General features: G+C 41.7%; 1 protein-coding gene across 1 annotated transcript in view; it reads right to left on the bottom strand.

Moving 5' to 3' along the window:
* The window catches only part of wls (Wnt ligand secretion mediator), a 79,257-nt gene that overhangs the window by 32,530 nt on the left and 28,263 nt on the right, over positions 1–18,464 (bottom strand). The window contains exons 3-6 of the mRNA XM_063064191.1: positions 3,955–4,079; positions 2,900–3,061; positions 1,286–1,422; positions 446–614 (exon numbers count right to left, since the gene is read on the bottom strand). Coding sequence (XP_062920261.1) covers positions 446–614; positions 1,286–1,422; positions 2,900–3,061; positions 3,955–4,079 — 593 coding nt within the window. The remainder of the gene's footprint in view (positions 1–445; positions 615–1,285; positions 1,423–2,899; positions 3,062–3,954; positions 4,080–18,464) is intronic.

Here is an 18,464-nt window from a genome sequence, read left to right on the forward strand (position 1 = left end):
GGGGAAGAATCACCCAGAGCATGCAGTAAACTCACCATCTAAAAAGGATAGTGAACACAAATACTCTTAATCATTTTTAACCTGCACTTCGCTGTGTAATGCATGGCCGTGGTTCTCATAATGAAAGGTGGGTTTAGGTGGGGTTCAGCTGTCACAGAAACAATAGCCTAAATGATCGCCATGGTCATCAATTTTCTTTGATCCGGAATGAAATGTACCAGAGTAATTTAACTCCTATCATCTTTATGTAATAGCTCAACATGAAAATTGAGCAATAGCATCTCTCAAAAACTTTTTCATCATTAGTTACCACAATAATTTTTAATTCTTATTAAAAAGATTGCATCTAAAAATGACTTAAAAATTGAAGTAACAACACCTTTCATTTGGAAATTGACTCAGAAATATTTCTTGAATAAGTATGTATTCTGCAGAATAAACTAACCATGAGATGCTCCCCACAGAAGATAATCCAAAATGACAGCAACATGGCGTAGAAAATGCCCTGTCGAATGTCTCCGAAGAGCAGCATCCAAGTCCAGTCGAATCCGATGGAAAACCATTCCACTGGGATATTTATAAAGGTCATTGAGATTCCAAGTGCAAAAATTACTCTGCAAATAAAATATTAACGACTTACGAAATTCTTTCCAGCAGAAACATTGTGATGTAGCTTAGAAAAGCATGCTTTGCTAATCTTGCAACTGCATTGAGTTTGCCTGCATATGTATCCCACATCAGGTAAACAAATTCCTTAAATTACACGACTCCATTTTCAAAATTAGTAGTTACAGGATCCCATTATTCACTTTATTAAGCTCTAGATATGTTCTTTAATTATAGAGTCACAACTTCATATATAATTTACAGGAAGAATATTTGGCCAAATTAAATAAAGTTAATTGAAACTTTTCACCAAATTCTTAGAACTCTTTTGCTGCAACTAATGCCCCGGTTGACATCAATTAACATCTCAATTTGAAATTCAGTGTGACATCTTCTGATTTGTATGGGCCTGTTTCACACTGAAGTATGCTTACCAAACGATCTACAGGTTTGTTGAATTTTTTAAAGTATTTTTATTGAATTTTATTAATTTTATTTTTAATGGTGAGGATAAAGGATCCTAACTTAAATAACTTCGATTGCCAGAGATTGAATGAGAGAAAAAGAAAGAAAATAAAAATATTTAAACAGACTATGTGTAAACAGGAAAACCAAAGAACTAAATCGTATCTAGAAACATACCACAAAAACATAAAACTACATTCACTACTGGTCTTACTTCTCCAGGAGGACAGGTGGGCGAGTCATCATTGTAATTCGTCTCCAATACCAGACCATAATGATGAGAATACTGGGAGTCAGGAAGGTTTTCATTGCAAACCAGACCCTTGTGAATCCCCCATTCTGATGGATTGCCTGTTTAAAAGAATCAAATGACTATCATTAAAACCTTTATAAAATGGAGAGTTAATAGAATGTGGCATTCCTAATAATCCTTTCACTACAGCTTTCTCTGAACACAACAAATGGCTTTAAGTCTAGCATCTGGGTTCAATCATTGTTACATACATCACTGAATATGCCATTCAGCGACCATGTATTGGTGTTTATGCTTCACTTGAGTCTCCTTCCAACCCTCTTCATCAACATCTGCGATAATCATCTCTTCCTTTCTTCACAGGTGTTGAACTGGCTAAAGCATCTGTGCTTCCCTTTTCACTAGCCTTTATGCTACCTGGCTCTATATTTCAACTACTAATTGTGTAACAGATTATTTCATATTTATAGATTTTAGCTTTGGTGTCCTTAATGAGTGAAAATATTTTCTGCTTTCCTTCCCAACAAACATTTTCAAAAATTTTAAAGCCTTCAATGTATTAGGTAGAATGTACATCTTCTCTTCTTCAAAAACAAGTGCATCATTCAGTTGGTCCTGATTGATTTTGGAATCACAGCTGAAGCACCAGGCTTTGAAGGATAGTTACAAGGAGACTATAGATGATGAAACTGGTAGCAAAAAAGTAGTTAGCGGGTCAAACGGCATCTATGGTAGTGAAGGGATGATTGAAGTTTTGGGTTAAGATCTGAAGGGCAAATTGGTTCTTAGAGCCCTTCGCTAAAAGGGCTGACAGTCTGAGATCACCCCTATTGATCTGGCATCTGATCAGCATGACATCTTTTTCAAAGTATCATTCCATGAATGATTGCTACATCGAGTACGACATGAACATTTATTGACACTTGCAGTGTAATCTGCTCTTTTAGTTCTCAGTAAGAGACAGCATTATCGTTACTGTATTCTAATATTACAAATAAAAATATCCAATTTCATTTCTATCTCTAGTCTGTATATGCCAAATGGCCGTGACCAGCTTCAGTCCCAGGACCTAATCTGGAATTTATTTTGAGAATGCAAATAGAGGAATAGATAAAAGTGAAATAGTGGATATGGTCAGTTTCAGAAGGATTTTGATAAGATCCCACATAAGAAATTGGTATGCAATTTTAAAAAAACACACAGGACTGAACTGGTTGACAGATAGGAAACATTAGAAGTAAAGGGGACTTTTCCAGGTGGGGTTTTGAACAAAAGGGCATTCTCTTCTGAGTTTCCAAAAGCGGAATACATGATTATGCTTGGCAATTAATGCTTCTTTGAACACATGTCCTGCTTGTCTCTCCCAGTCTGGCAAGGCACGAGAAGACTACTAGGTTTCTTATAAAACTCAGTCAATATTTATTACTATTTTCTGACAAAAAATAAAAGGGAAAGTGCAATAGTTGGCTGGACATTTCATAATGAATTGACGATTCATTAATAATTAGCTCCCAAGATTTAGTACTAAATCCCCTGGTATACTTTCATGTCAGAACAGTGCAGCAGTGACATTACCACCAGCCGAACATTCTTCAGTTTTCCGATTTTCATGTTAATGTTCTTCTTCTCATTAACGGGAAGTCGTATGTTAATCAGGTAATACTTGTGCGCAACGCTCCCCAATTCCATGAAGGGTAGCAGGTTACAGTCATACAGCTGCCCCTGATTGTCAGGATTCTGGTCAAGAGAGGAAACAGAATTCATCACGTCCCAGGCCACAGGAGTCAGAAGATTTTGTTACATACTGTAAGTGTCCCTCTCAAACATTTCAAAAGGTGTGATATCGTTTCAAAGGAAACAACTTCCTAGATAACAGCCTCTTCAAAATGTGAACCCTGTCACCAACATAAACAGATTTGCAAAATAAGCTTTTGGAATTGGGTGTGCATAATGAATATTTGGTGCAAAGTGAGTGAAGTTGGTTGGTTGTGGTGAAATAGCACGGCCGTAGGTCTGAGAGACCCATAAAAATGCAAGTTACTATGTGGAAATAATCATTATAGTATTCATGATTAGTTTCCCAACAGATTTAATACTTTGTTTTGTAGTATCTTGTCCAAACCCAACAAACCCAGCAGAGGCCAGGAATTAAACCTAAAATCAATTAAACTTATCACCAACAAGCCCAGGGTGTACCATCTACTTAATTCAGATTGGTTCATGGAATAGTGTATTAGTTAATAAATCAGCTTCATAAAGTTGCTGAGAAGTGTGTGCAACTTATATTCATTTGTAAAACAGACCTCTGTATTAACCCAGAGATTGATTTGTATATAGTGGAACTCTTTGGAATTAAAATCCCATGTCAGGAATGGTGAGTGTGAAATTATCAGATTGTTGTTAAAAATCTGGTGAATCCCTTCTGAACTCTCTCCAAAGCCTCCAGTTAGAGAAGGCAATAAATGTCAGCCTGGCCAGCAATACCCAGATCTCACGATTGAATAACGTGTTAACAATCATGAATAGAGTGCAAACAGAAAACTCTAAAAACACGTAGCAGCTCTGGGTTCATTATCAGCAGGCTTTGATGTTCAACATTAATGGAACGGTGTAGAACTGAGATTACATACTTTTGGAGATGAGAAGTTGCAATCTAGTTTCCGCTTCTCAATCGAATGGGCCATCTCAGTCCACTCACTAATACGGTCATCACGATAGCCTAGCGAAACATTCAACGTAACCACAGCGTCGTCAGCTGGAAATAAAAGCACTGGCGGTTATTCTCAAAAATAAATTATTGTCGTTACACAATGAGGTATTTCCCACAAATAAGGAAACACTATCATTTGTCCAGGAATGTGCTGACACACAGCAATGTACTCCCCAGGTCTTCATGCTTAAGGACACTTGCACTGGGTGCAACAGCAACCTCGAAGTACGTTCAGAATTTTACCAAAAAGTGAGAAACATTGGGTGTGGGGTATCCATCTTGAATTTGATGCTGTGATTTCCTTAAGGCGTAGAAAAGACCTCAGAAAATATGTTGCCAAAAAAAAAGGCCCCTTTTCCCAACTGCCACTGTGATAACTGCAGTCCTATTCAGTCAAATAGGCTTGTGTTCTTTGATACGCAACAGACAGAAAATCTCCAATCATGCATTTATCACCCGAGCATGGCGTGTTGAGAGGCTGCTCAGCTCACTGGAAAACCGAGGGTTAAAAGGTAAACCTCAAAATAAGTGAAGTCTGACATTTAAGACCGAGAGAAACAATTTTTTCCAAGTCATAGTGAATTCTTTTCTGGAGGGCTGGAGTATTTTTGACACTGACACTAATAAATTATTTTCAAAAAGGAAGAATCCAAGGAAAGTACGCACAAGCTTTGGAGGTTGAAATGACACGTGGGTCAGTCAAGATTTTGTCCAGGCATTGATATGAGAAATTACAATGGACTTATCTTCTGCATGTACAAAACTTCTCTGGGGACTTGGCAACCAGCAATGGTGTGGAATTCAATTTTCAGGATAACATGTCGATAATATTTTGAACCAAAAATATTAGTGCTGGAGATATTCTATGGGTTGAGCAGCAACTGTAAAGTTATTTTTCTGATAAAATTTTATTCATAACAAAATTTTACTTTGATTATGTGCTGACATTGGAGAGGGTTTAGAGGAGGTTCGCGAGAATGATTCTGGGAATGAAAAGCTTACCATGTGAGGACTAATTGATGGCTCTGGGCTGTACTCACTGGAATGCAGAAGAAAGGTGGCGGGGGCGGGGTGGAATCTCACTGAAAGCTATTGAATGTTGAAAGGCCTTGATAGGCTGGATGTGGAGAGGATGTATCCTGTGGTGGGGGAGTCTAGAACAACCAGAGGACACAGCCTGAGAATAGAGGGACATCTATTTAGAACAGAGATGAGCAGGAATTTCTTTAGCCAGAGAGCAGTGAATCTGTGAATTCATTGCCACAGATGTCTGTGGAGGCCAAGTCATTAAGGCAGAGGTTGCTAAGTTCTTGATTAGTCAGGGCATGAAGGGTTATGTGAAGCAGACAGGAGATTGAGGCTGAAAGGGAAATGGATCAGCCATGATGAAATGGCAGAACAGACTCACTAGCCCAAGTGGCCTAATTCTGCTTATGGTCTAAAAAAAACGCATACAAAGAAATGGTGCAGGGCTTTACACATTTGTAGTGTTGTTCGGTATATAAGGTTCCTTAAGGTTGTTACAGCCAGGGGACGTAGTGGGGACAAGCTCCCACTACCTATTAAATGCACCCAGTGACATGAGCCTCAAATAGCCTCTGACAACCAAGTCCTAGCTCCTGGCCTTCATGTGTGCCTTAGCTACTAAGCCCAGCAGAACCATTTCTACTGGCAGAAGGGGTGGGTTACTCGTACCTTAACACCAGTTGCTTCAGGTAGATGGGGCTCGTCAGCCATTGTTAGCAGCTCATCCAGGAGGAAAACTCTGATATCAAACCTCCTCTGCCTTGCGGTTATACCCACTCATGGGGAAGGCCTCGGGAGTAACCCCAAGGAAAAATCTGGAGCTGGAATCCCCAAGGCAGTCCTGTGTTGAGTTCAGCATGATGGGCAATTCCCGTGACGCCTCAGGTGCCAAACTCTATTGGTCTCTGCTGTTCGTTTGGATTCATTAGCTGCATGGAGAGGAGGAGCATGCTGCCTGGGCAACAGCGTGTTCTCCATATCGTACTGCCCTGGCCTGCGTATCCTGTAGACCAGCTACAATGCAACTCCCATGGCTAACCCCAACCAATGGAGGGCATCAGTATATACACTGTCAGTGTTAACAGTTCTCTACAGTGGGAGTGTTTGCATGTTCTGCAGGTAACATCATTGCCTCTCAGAGCCTCCTGGTGTGACACACACTTCAAGAGGCTTGAGCAGCTTCTACCCCAGACTTCGCCCCCTCAAAGTCTACTGGCAGAAGAATCCTTGGCTACCATCCTTCCCCCGTAACACGTGTATTGCCTGCCCTGAGTTTCAGTGTGTCCCTCAGCAACCTGGCAGCATTCCCTCATGGACATCTTGTTGTAGAGATAGATCAATCTGGGGCTTTCACTGAGATGATGATCTTCTTCTATCAGTACTTGATGTCAGCCTCTGTGATCACCCCTGGGAACAGACCGAAGATCGGAAATTGCTCCACAGCTGCTCGGGATGAACCATGACAATGAATATTGCATCCTTCTACAGACTTTCTATGCAAGTACACAGTCCTGCAAGGAGCTGGGCAACCTGAAGGAGGCCGAGAACAGACAGGCTGGTGTACAAATGACGAGTTCTCCACTGACAGGCAAGGCCCAACACCAACTTGAGTAACATCAACTTGTATTCTGCCCGAGTAACCTACAACCCAAAAGGATGAATGTTTAAATTGTCAATTTCAAGCAATCCTCATCTCCCGTGCTCACCACCTCTCCTTCCAAACCACCTCCAGTCCTCCAATATTTGCTCCCTTTCCCAAAGCAGCTCTCTAGCAACCTATCACCCATTTTTGTCCCCTTTCCCCCTCATGGTTCCATGCATGAAGTACCCATGGACCCCTCCCACATGTTCTCCATCCCTAGTGATTCCCAATCTCTTCTTCCTCACTTATCAGATTCCAACGCTGGTATAATTTTTGTTTCCACCCATCACCCTCCAGCAACTGCCTCCACCTGCACTTTCACCCCCCACCAGCTCCGTCCTCCCCACCTCCAATTGTCAGCTTTCACATCACACAGCTGCCTCGACTTTCCAACTCCACCTTCCCTGTCCCCACCCATTCTTCAAACACCTCTTTTATTCAAGTTAGTAAAGATAGATATCTGAAATCAATAAATTGTTAAAATATAATAAGGATGCTGTGATAACGTATCTTCACTTACTGGTTAATTTGAAAAAAAGTCTGAGCAGAGGATTAAATCTAAAATAATGGCTGCATATTATTTGACACATCCAAATTTTGAGATTGGATGACTGGCTGTAAAACATATCAGTTATCAACTACTCTTGGTGAGGATTGCTATTTCCCAGCATGACTTTACCTTATAATTGGCTGTCACCAGCCAGAGGTCATTATGATGCCCTTGTGCCATTAAGGCATGGATGATGTAGATATTGCAACCGTTACCAAGCTGTTGATTACCATAACATACAATCTTGTAGATATTTACATAAATGTCTTCCAATCTCTTTACAAAAGTTTACTGAAGATAGGTAGGCACACTTATGAATATACTTCATTGTAGGAACTGAGGGAAGAAACTATTCTAAATCATCACCTTTGACTTCTTACCCAACTTATTCTCCTATCAAATACTTTTAGATGACAATATAATCTCAGGGTAGTTATTCTTTGTTTGGAAAAGGAGGCAAGCATCAATGAATTGTTTTATCACAGAAATCTCAAAAAGCAGAGTTGAAGTGGGTGCGTCCGCCAAAACAGACAGGATCTCCCAGTAGCCACCCACTTCAACTCTGCTTCCCACTCCCATTCAGATATGTCCATACATGGCCTCCTCTACTGCCATGATGAGGCTAAACTCAGGTTGGATGAGCAACACCTCATATACCGTCTAGGTAGTCTCCAGCCCCTTGGTATGAACATAGAATTCTCCAACTTCCGGTAATTCCCTCCCCCTCCCTTCCCCTATCCCTATGTCACTCTGCCCTTCTCCCAGCTTCCTATCACCTCCCTTATGGTTCCACTTCCTTCTACTACCCATTGTGTTTTCCCCTATTCTTTCTTCACCTTTTCTGCCTATCACCCTGCTTCCCCTTACTGGTTTTTCACCTGGAACCTACCAGCCTTCTCCTTCCCACCGTCCCCCCACCTTCTTTATAGGGCCTCTGCCCCTTCCCCCTTCAGTCCTGACGAAGGGTTCCAGCCCGAAACGTCGACCGATCTTTTCCACGGATGCTGCCCGACCTGCTGAGTTCCTCCAGCGTGTTGTGAGTCTTGTTTCCCCCATGATTATTGTCATATTGCCCTTTAAGCATGCTTTTTCTATCTCCCATTGTAATCTGTAGACCACATCCTTACTGCTGTTTGAGGATCTGTATAAAACTCCCACCAGGATCTTTTTACCCTTTTATTTCCTTAGCTCCATCCACAATGATTCAACACCTCTTTCTAATGATTTGATTTCCTTTTTTAAACAACAGAGCAATGCTGCTCCCTCTGCTTGTCCTTTTGATACAATGTGCATCCTTGGACATGAAGCTCTAATCTTCTTTCAGCCATGATTCAGTGACACCTACAACATCATATCTGCCAATCTGCGTCTGTGCTGCAAGTTCATCGACTGCGCGCATTCAAGTATGAATACACTTAACCATGCAGGCGAGCCAGATCAAATCACGCCACTGCCTGCAAGGAGTTTGTATGTTCTCCCCATGACTACACGAGTTTCCTCTGGGTGCTCTGGTTTCTTCCCACAGTTCAAAGACGTACTGGTTAGTGGGTTAATCGGTCATTGCAGATTGTCCTGTGATTAGCCTAGGAGTAAAACAGGGTATGGCTGGGTGGTGCAGCTCAAAGGGCCAGAAGGGACTAGACCGTGCTGTACCTCAATAAATTAAATTAGTTATCCACAGACCAGGATTCTGACAAAACTAAAATGAGCACAGGTACCCTCTCCATAAATTAAGCAGTTCCTTTAACATAAAAGGAGGCCATTTACTCTATTCACTCTCTGCCAGTTCTCAATGCAATTGCATCGATTCCCCTTTTCCACTTATTTCCAGATAAGCAGTTGCTTCTCTCACACATTGACCCCTAACACCGATCAACACTGAAGTAAATTTCCAGAATGTCGTCGAGTTGTGGTAAGAAACCGGTTCACAGGGCTACATTGTGAACACAGGATGAACATGCAAATTCCACAGACAGTGTGGGAGATTTAGATGATACTCAGATTACTGGAGCAGTGCCACTGCATCCTCCTACAATTTCCCAGAATTTTATGTTTCATTATGTAACACCCTGGGAAAGGTTTCACTGCAAACGTAATGGTTTTTCCTGTAACAGCAGTGTTTAGGTTAAGGCTAGAGATAACGGGGGCTTTGGAATGTGCGCCGTCCAACAAAAGGAGTGATTTTTCTTGTTGTGTGCCTGAGACCGAGGTGATCTGGGTCTTTTGTTCGGCGGAAGATGGAGAGAGGAGAAGCCAGAAAGGAGAGGTGGTAGACACCAGGAAGGAGAGGATTAGGAGTGGGGCTGGGAGTTGACAAAGCCCAGAGAAAATCGATGGAGGACTGGTGAAAAGGAAACCACGAGCTCCAACTTGTGCACATTAGACTGTTTCATTAAAATGGGCCTTTTTCTTTTTGTTTACCTTACTAAACCTTTAATCAAATTAAGAATTATAAAGCTAAGTCATTTACTTGCATGTGGTGTACTGTTTGTTATTTAGTGGTGCTGATTTGTAACAGGGTAACACATCACACAGCATCCATGCAAACAGGAGGCTTTGCAGCTCAATCTCATATGTTTGGTGGGGCCAGAGGTTATCTTCCCTGGACTTACACAGCCGACAGAACCTTGTGGGTTACAATTATATTGACAAATTCTAGCTCAAGTAGTTAATGGTTTCAATTGAGGAAGAAGGCTCTGTCCTAGCCATCAAACAGTGGAATGGTGTACTTTCTTCCTTTTCCAGTTCCCCACTGCCATCCTGCAACCGTTCTTGTCACCAAACTGCTATCAGACAGCCCAAACCCACTGTCTAACACACTTTAAAAATAGACCTGCAGTGATTTCAGAGCAGCTTAGAGAGAGCACAAGAACTAACATGAAAGTCATTATTCAGCCCCCCAACATTTGTGTTGCCCCTTAGCTAATACAATCTGAAATAAATCTCAAAATGCAATCATTTAAATACAAAAACAGGTGTATTGATTCATTTTTTTAAATGAATGGGGACCAACCACTGACAAAATACACTTCGATTCATATAAACATTAAAAAAACATGCAACACACAAAATGCTGGAGGAACTCAGCAGGCCAGACAGCATTTACGGAAAAGAGTAAACCACTGACATTTCAGGCCAAGACCCTTCATCAGGTCAGCATCCTTGTTTTGTAATGGAGCTTTTCTATACAGGAATAACCGAAGAGAAATAGCAGAGGGAATTCAGTATCACAAGGTCACCCAGCGCTGTTTGTGTACTGCAATGATAGAGGATCATATTACAGAGATCTACCAGTGAACCACACTATTCATTACCTGCTGTTAGATGTCTTATCCATTTATAGACTTTTATCAGCAGTATAGACTATTTCAGAATAAAATGGCATTGGATTTTAAAAAAGACTAATCCTTGACTACAGACCTGAAGTGATTGGCTTTTGCTGGAATCTAATTTCATGGGCACCAGATCTCCCATTAGTATTAAATGGCATTACTTGTGAAGCTGGTCCACCAGAGCAGACATTGAGCTGTGAATGGGATTGCCCCAAAACACTGTCCACAGATTGGCAACATTCACACCACTCATGTACAAAACCACAAAATGAAAGTGGCTTTAATGCTACGTGATCCAAATGATAAAGTACACATATTTTAAAAAGCTTGATTATATATAGCACTAATTTTATTAAGCTACCCACCAACATTTAGAACCATATTAAGTTTCCTGAGACATAATATTTGCATAGGCCACACAAACCATGATTAACTGTATAATTTTCTGTCTGTGCTGATTTAGCTCAATGCACACATGGTAATAGAAAGCAGTTACTGCTGCTTCCTAAGACTGCATTCCAGTCAGCCTGCACAGGTCACACAAACCCCCCCAAATAATTTTTCTTGACCGCAAATAAGAAAATATTTTTCCAAGTTTCATTATTTTAATTTTCAATATATGACAAGGTCCACACCAATTCAAATGAAGGATTTCTACACGTCAAAACAGAAGTGAATCAAGAAAGATTAGAAATGTTTGAAACAAAACCTTTTTGTGTAGGTTGTCTTTATAGAAAAACAGAACAGAAAACTTGTGGGCAAATGCCTGATTAATGCTAGCTCTCCACAGCCTGAGGTGCATGCCAATCTAACATAATGTCACTCCACTGTGTCTGTCACCCCTGACGACTAATCCACTTCAACAGCTGTGTTATTCCTGGAGAACTGCCAAATGTTGTTGAAGCAGAGTATTTATTTCATCTTGATTGCATGAATAAGCTTCATTTCACCCACAAGGGATATGATTACTATTTGCAGATTTTGCTAACTCTTTTATCAATTACCTTCTAACTCAATCAAAACTCAAGCAGTCCAAGATGTAGATCCAACTATATCTGAAGTTTCTTTTTTAAAAAAGACCATTCTGTACAACTCTGGTCATAATATTAATTTTAACCATATAATCATATAACAATTACAGCACGGAAACAGGCCATCTCGGCCCTCCTAGTCCGTGCCGAACTCTTACTCTCACCTAGTCCCACCGACCTGCACTCAGCCCATAACCTTCCATTCCTTTGTTGTCCATATAGCTGTCCAATTTAACTTTAAATGACAACTTTTTCTCTTCATCCACCCTTGTGACTAATAACAGCAGAAAGCTGTGGATGGAATGAAGGATTTCAGTGGAGAAAGTACTAAAGTCAAAGTTAAGGTTATTGTCATATGCATCGGTGGAATGAAAGAAAACTTACTTGCAGCAGAATCACCACCACACATGACCAACGTGACCAAATAAACAACATCCACAAAAAAAACATACGTTACACCAAATTTTACAAGAAATAACACAATTTGGACAAAAAATAAGTCTATTTTAGTGCAATGATTATGATAACACTTCAATTCTTTCAAAATCGACAGTCTATACTTGAATATTGTATTTTGTTCACGTAAGTGGTCATTGTTTAGACTGAAACCTGAGAATGGTGTTTACTTGATATTAACCAAGAAACACTAATAATTTCTTTACTGATATTCAAATATGCAATACAAAAGTTCCAATGGAAGGTAAAAGGAATGGAAACTCCTTTTCATCAGCGCATCATTGGCTTAAACAGGATCCTTGTGACTTCATTGGATACCCACAGAGCTCAGAATAAGATAGGTCAATAGATTAGGTTCCATTTTCCTTTACAAGTAGATACAAAACATTCTTGTTGCTGTAACTTTATTGCTTCTACAACTCTCAGGCTGACAAGTGTAAAAAGCAATTCCAGGATCCCATGAAACATTATTTCTCTGATTAACATAAAATTGAAAATGCTGTACTAAAAGTAAGCCTCCCATACAAAATGCTGGAGGAACTCAGCCCGAAATGTCAACTGTTTATTCTTTTCTATAGATGCTGCCTGACCTGCTGAGACTCTTTTTTCAAGGACTGGAAAGGAAGGGGCAAGATGCCAGAATTAAAAGGTGGGAGAGGGGAAAGAGGCTAGCTGGAAGTTGATAGTTGAAGCCAGGTGGGTGGGAAAGGCCAAGTGCTGGAGAAGGAAGAATCTGGTAGCAGAAGAGAGTGAACAATAGGAGAAAGAGAAGGAGGAGGGGAACCAGGGGGAAGCAATAGGCAGGTGAGAAGTGAAAGGTTAGAATGAGGAATAGAGAAAGTGGAAGCGGGGGGGGGGGGGGGGCGGAATTTGTTCACCGGAAGGAGAAATCGATATTCATGCTGCCATCAGGTTGGAATACAAGGTGTTGCTCCTCCATCCTGAGGGTGGCCTCATCTTGGCACAAGTGAAGGCCATGGATTGACACATTGGAATGGGAATGGGAATTAAAATATTTGACCACCGGGAAGTCACACCTGTGGCATATGGTGCGGAGGTGCTTGACGAAGCAATTGCCCCTATTTATGACAGGTCTCACCGATGTAGAGGAGGTCGCATCTGGAGCACAGCTGACGCCAGCAGAAGTGTTGCCTCACCTGGAAGGACTGCCTGAGGCCCTGAATGGAGGTGAGGGAGGAGGTGAATGGGCATGTGTAGCACCTAGGCCACTTGCAGAGTTAAGTGCCTGGACAGATAGGCCAGGGAATCACAGAGACAGCCATCCCTGCGGAGAGTGGCGGGGGGGCGGGGGGTAAAGATATGTTTAATGGTAGGATCCCTTTGGAGATGGTGGAGATTGTGGATGTGGAGAGTGATGGGGTGGTAGGCAAGTTCAAGAGGGACTCTATCACTATGATGGCGGCAGGAAGATGGGGAGAGTAGAGATGTACGGGAAATTGAGGAGATGTCTGTGTGGGCAGCATCAATAGTAGAGGGAGGGAAACCCTGTTCTTTGAAAAAGGAGGGCATCTCAAGTCCTGGAATGGAAAGCCACACCCTGGGAACAAATGTGGTGGAGACAAAGAAACTGAGAAAAAGGAATAGCATTCTTACAGGAGATGGGGTGGGAAGATGTACACTCAGATCCCGCATAACACTACCCCACATAGTGCTGATTCATTATAACGTGGTTATTCAATTCTTCATTGAAATTTTTTTTAAATGACAAAAAAAATTCATTCTAAACAACAATTAAAACTTCTCAAGAGCAGCAACCATTACAGTTAACAGCATTCAATCAGCCAGTGAGAGTAATTTATATAGGCTGAGCCACTCAAAGCCAATCACATATTAGTTTACGCTCTGCCTCTCCCGCGTGTGTAAACGTTCTTGCACCCTTACCAATTTAGTCCATTTTTTTCACCCATAATGCCGGGAAAACGGCCTGCAGCTTCCAGCAAGGGTAGCACATCTCAGGTGTCTAGGAAAAGCATTGGCACGGATGTGAAACTGCAAGTGATAGGCCGTGTGGAAGTTGGCGACCGTCTGGTTGATTTCGGTGCCTCTTTGAAAGTTTCAATGCTCATGGATAACGACCCTGACTGGGAGCGAAGCAAGAAGACAAAGAGAGGCGTCCCTGACATGATTTCCTACTACAGAGAACTGCTTCATGAGAGGAAACTTAAGAAAAGGCAGTCAAATCTCAAGGCCTACTTGAAGAAGCAGCTAAGTTACAGGAGGACCCACAGCCTGGTCCCTCCACCACCCGCTTCCTTTCGCTGCTGCTGCGGCTCCACCAATGTACAGGTTGGGCCTATTTGTGTTTGTTATTCCACGAATCACTGTCTATACATTAAATAACATCAGATTTATCGGGTTTGATTTAAAAAAATAATCAGACATGTCCATTTACATCATGTTATAATCACCTCACGTAGAGCTGATCTACATAGCACTCCACCTCGATGGACACATCCTCAGCATTAAACAGGGCCTGAGTGTATTGTTGAGATAACCATGGAAGTTGGTAGGTTTATTAAAGAAGTCGGTTGACCGTTTGTCTCCATAGATGGAGACAGAGGGATGAAGAAAGAGGAAGGAGGTGTCAGCAATGAGGCAAATGAACTTAAAGTGGAAGTTAGAGGCAAAATTGATGAGCTCAGCGTGGGCGTATGAAGCAGCGCTAATGCAGTCGTCAATATAGCGGAGGAAGAATTGGGGAATAAAACCGGGGAAGTCTTTGTACATAGACTGTTCTATATAGCAGACGAAGAGGCAGGCATAGCTTGGGCCCATGCGAGTGCCCACGGCGACCGCTCCGGTTTGGAGAAAGTGAGAGGATCCGAAGGAGAATCCGTTTAGGGTGAGGACCACGGTGAGAAGCCTGTTTAAAAATCAGTCCATTTCTGGCCTAGTGGATAACTATGCAAATGAAGAGATCAAGCAAAATTAATCAAATGAAAAGCAGTTAACAGTTTCTAGGCTAGACACATTATACCATGCTAGTAAAAATAATTATCAGTACATAATGCATGTGATAATTAGAAACAGAATCTCTAGATTCATCTGTACTTACTGATTTATCCATTTCCCCATCCTAATATTGTTGTCAAACCCACTGAGCTACCCCAGTCCTGAGGAAGGGTCTCAGCCTGAAATGTCAACTGTTTTTTTTCCCCTCCCATAGGTGCTGGCCTGCTGAGTTCCTCCAGCATTTTGTGTGTGGAGCTACCACAGTGCACCCCAGCCACCCTGCAGATGTCATCCAATTAGTTAAAACAACTTGCCGAATAGGAATGAGTTCTAAATTCAATCTAACAAACACATTTTACAAAAGGCACTAGTAGTTAAAAACAAAAAGCCCAGAAGCAATAACACCAAAAGCAACAATCCTAAAGCAGATTCAGTGAGCCAAAACCTTGATTCCGCTTTCTATGTGTTTTGTCTAATCTGCAGATTATTTACGAATCAACGCTGCTGAATCTGAGGAGTCAAGCTATGTGCCAGACAGAAAAGTATGTCATCAAGAAGCTCTAATTAATTAGGACAGAAAGATACTTTAGTTTTACTAACATTATGCTGAAGCAATCCCTCAGTTTTATAAACCTGAAAATCAAATTCATATTTCAACCAGAAAAATCTTAAATGCGAAAGACTAACAATTACATTTTTGCTTCTAGTGATGCAATTTTTGAACCAAATTATAAACTCAGATTCTCTAACAGAAAACGAGTCTTCACAATACTGTAAGAAAAAACTAGAATTGAGGGGAGCCCAAATACCATTGAGTAAACTGTAACAGGAAATATTTTCAGATTTCATGTGACCTCTGGGATCTGACAATCAAATTATCATTGCCCATGCAACATTATTTTGGAGAGAGAAATCTAGACTATGTTGCTCCAAAAGCAATCATTGTCCAGCACTCCTAGGAAAGATACTCACAGCTATACACTAAGTTTGAAACTTTTGTCCTTCAGACGCTCCTGTAGCTAGCTACCCATTCCCTACCTCTCTTTCCACCTCAAAAGAGCCACATTCACAATCTGGGTGCTGGTAATGGAGTCCCTTACCAACACAATCACCGAGTGATCACTCCCATAACCATTCACCAATCCTCCAGGCCTGAATCTCCATCGTCTCACAACCAGAACACTCTAAGCCCATCAACTTGTCCAATTGCTGACCCAGCTCTAAGCCTCAATCAGACCATGAGCAATATCCAATCTATCTTCAATGTTAGCTGGCACATTTCAAGTCCACCTAGCAGCATTCGAGAAGTAGCAGACCATGACCAAAATGGTCCATGATCCAAAGTTGCTAAGGCCACCTAGTATAATAATTAGGGTACTTTGAACCTCCAGGCCAGAATCCTTGCTTAAACAGCGAGTATTTAAGAAAATATAAATCAGAAAGCTTTCAAATTAATTCCCCAAAATTGTAGGTACAGTAACATTTTATTAAAGTTTAGGGATGGGGGCACAAATCAGAATAATTGTTACCCAGTAATACCTGCTGGTAGGAAACATTTTGTGACACAGAAGGCCAATCAACCCACCAAATCTATGTCAGCTCTCTGAGCACACCCATTTACTTCCTTATAATCTATTCTCTCTTATTTCTCTCAATTCTCCTGCCACTGGGGGCAATTTACAGGAGCAAAATAATCTAACAGCATAACAACACTTCGTTAGGAAGTAAGAAGAACCTACACAGTTGTGGAGAAAATGTGAACTCCGCACAGATCACATTAGAGGAAAGGATCAGTTTGTGCCTGTGTTGTTCTTTGCCGGACCAACACAATGTCAATTCCAATCAGAGCCATAAACTGTTGAGTGTGGGTCAAGTGTATAGTCTGGGGGAAAAAAACTTTATAGGTTCAGATTGAGTAAGACCTTGCAGTTCCAGCCCTGCTCAGTATTTCATTCAGTTCAGGATGTTTTGCTAAGAACTCTTATCTTGATCAATAATAGGAGCTTCTCCTTCACACCAGCTCAAAGATCTGAAACACTGAAGCAGTCCATGCCTGCGTGTGGCAAAAGCCACACAGCATTCAAACATGGACTAAGCAGTGACAGGTAACATTCATGAAGGTAGGTATCCTTTGGAGAGTGTCTCTTGACACCAAAAAAAAAGAATCACTGTACTGATTCCCACAATGAAGGGTTCATCCGTAAAGAGAGGTTAAGTCGGTTGGGCTTATACTTATTGTGAAATAGAAGAGCAAGAGAAATTATTGAAACATACAAGATTCTAAAGGGACACACACAAAATGCTGGAGGAACTCAGCAAGGTCTGAGGGGAGCTGGTAGGATTGGTTTCTGAAAATGTTTCCCGTATTGGGAGGTATGTAAAAACCAGGCAGTATAGTTTCAGAGACACACAAAAAAAGACTGCAGGTGATGGAAATCTAGAGCAGATCAAGGCAACATCTATGAAGGGAAATGACAGCTGATGTTCTGGTCCGGACCCTTCATTAGGACTGGAAAGAAAGAGGGGCTAGTATAAAAGGGTGCAGAGTGTGGGATGGTGTAAAAGCTGGTGGGTGATAGGATGGACGCAGTTGAGGAAGGGTGAGAGTAGGAATAAAGTCAGAAATTGGAAAGTGACATGGAGAAGTGACAAAAGGCAGAAGAAGATGGAATCTGATAGGACAGTGGAGCACAGAATAAAGGGAAGGAGGTGAGGAGGGAAATGGGAGGGACGAATGAGTGGGTGATGGGCATATCAAGTCGGTGAGTGGAGAGACTGAGAAAGGGTGGTGAGGCAGGTTCGATAACGGAAAAACAAAGGAGGCAGAAAGGAGTGATTACCAGTGAGAAATTGATGTTCATGCCATCAGCTTGGAGACTACCATAGCAGAATGTGAGATGCTGTTCCTCTAATCCACGCCAAGCTTCAGCTTAGAGTAGAGGCAACTGTGGATATATCAGTATGGGAATATAACAGAATCTTTCCTATCATCCTGTGAACTTCTGTATCCAACATACCATTCTCCTCAACTCCTGCCATCTCCAACAGGATCCCACATCAGGCTCATCTTCCAATCCCCTCCCCTCTCTGCTTTCAGCAGGGATCACTCTCTCCGGTACTCCTTTGCCACTAATCCTCCCCATCGATCACTCCTGGCAGTTATCCCCACCACCCCATGAAGAGTTAGACCTGTGAATACACCTACTCCCTTAGCACCATTCGGGTACTGAAACAGTCCTGTAGGTCGGGCAGCCCTTCACATGTGAATTTATTGGTGCAGTTTATTGCATCCAATGCTCCTGCTGTGGCATCCTCTACATCAGGGATTCCCAACCTGGGGTCCATGGACTCCTTGCTTAAGGGCCTAAAGAAAGTTGGGAATTCCTACTTTACATTGCTCCAATCTATATTGGGTTTCAG

The sequence above is a fragment of the Mobula hypostoma genome, chromosome 12 (assembly GCF_963921235.1).
Source record: "Mobula hypostoma chromosome 12, sMobHyp1.1, whole genome shotgun sequence".
Lineage (NCBI taxonomy): Eukaryota > Metazoa > Chordata > Chondrichthyes > Myliobatiformes > Myliobatidae > Mobula > Mobula hypostoma.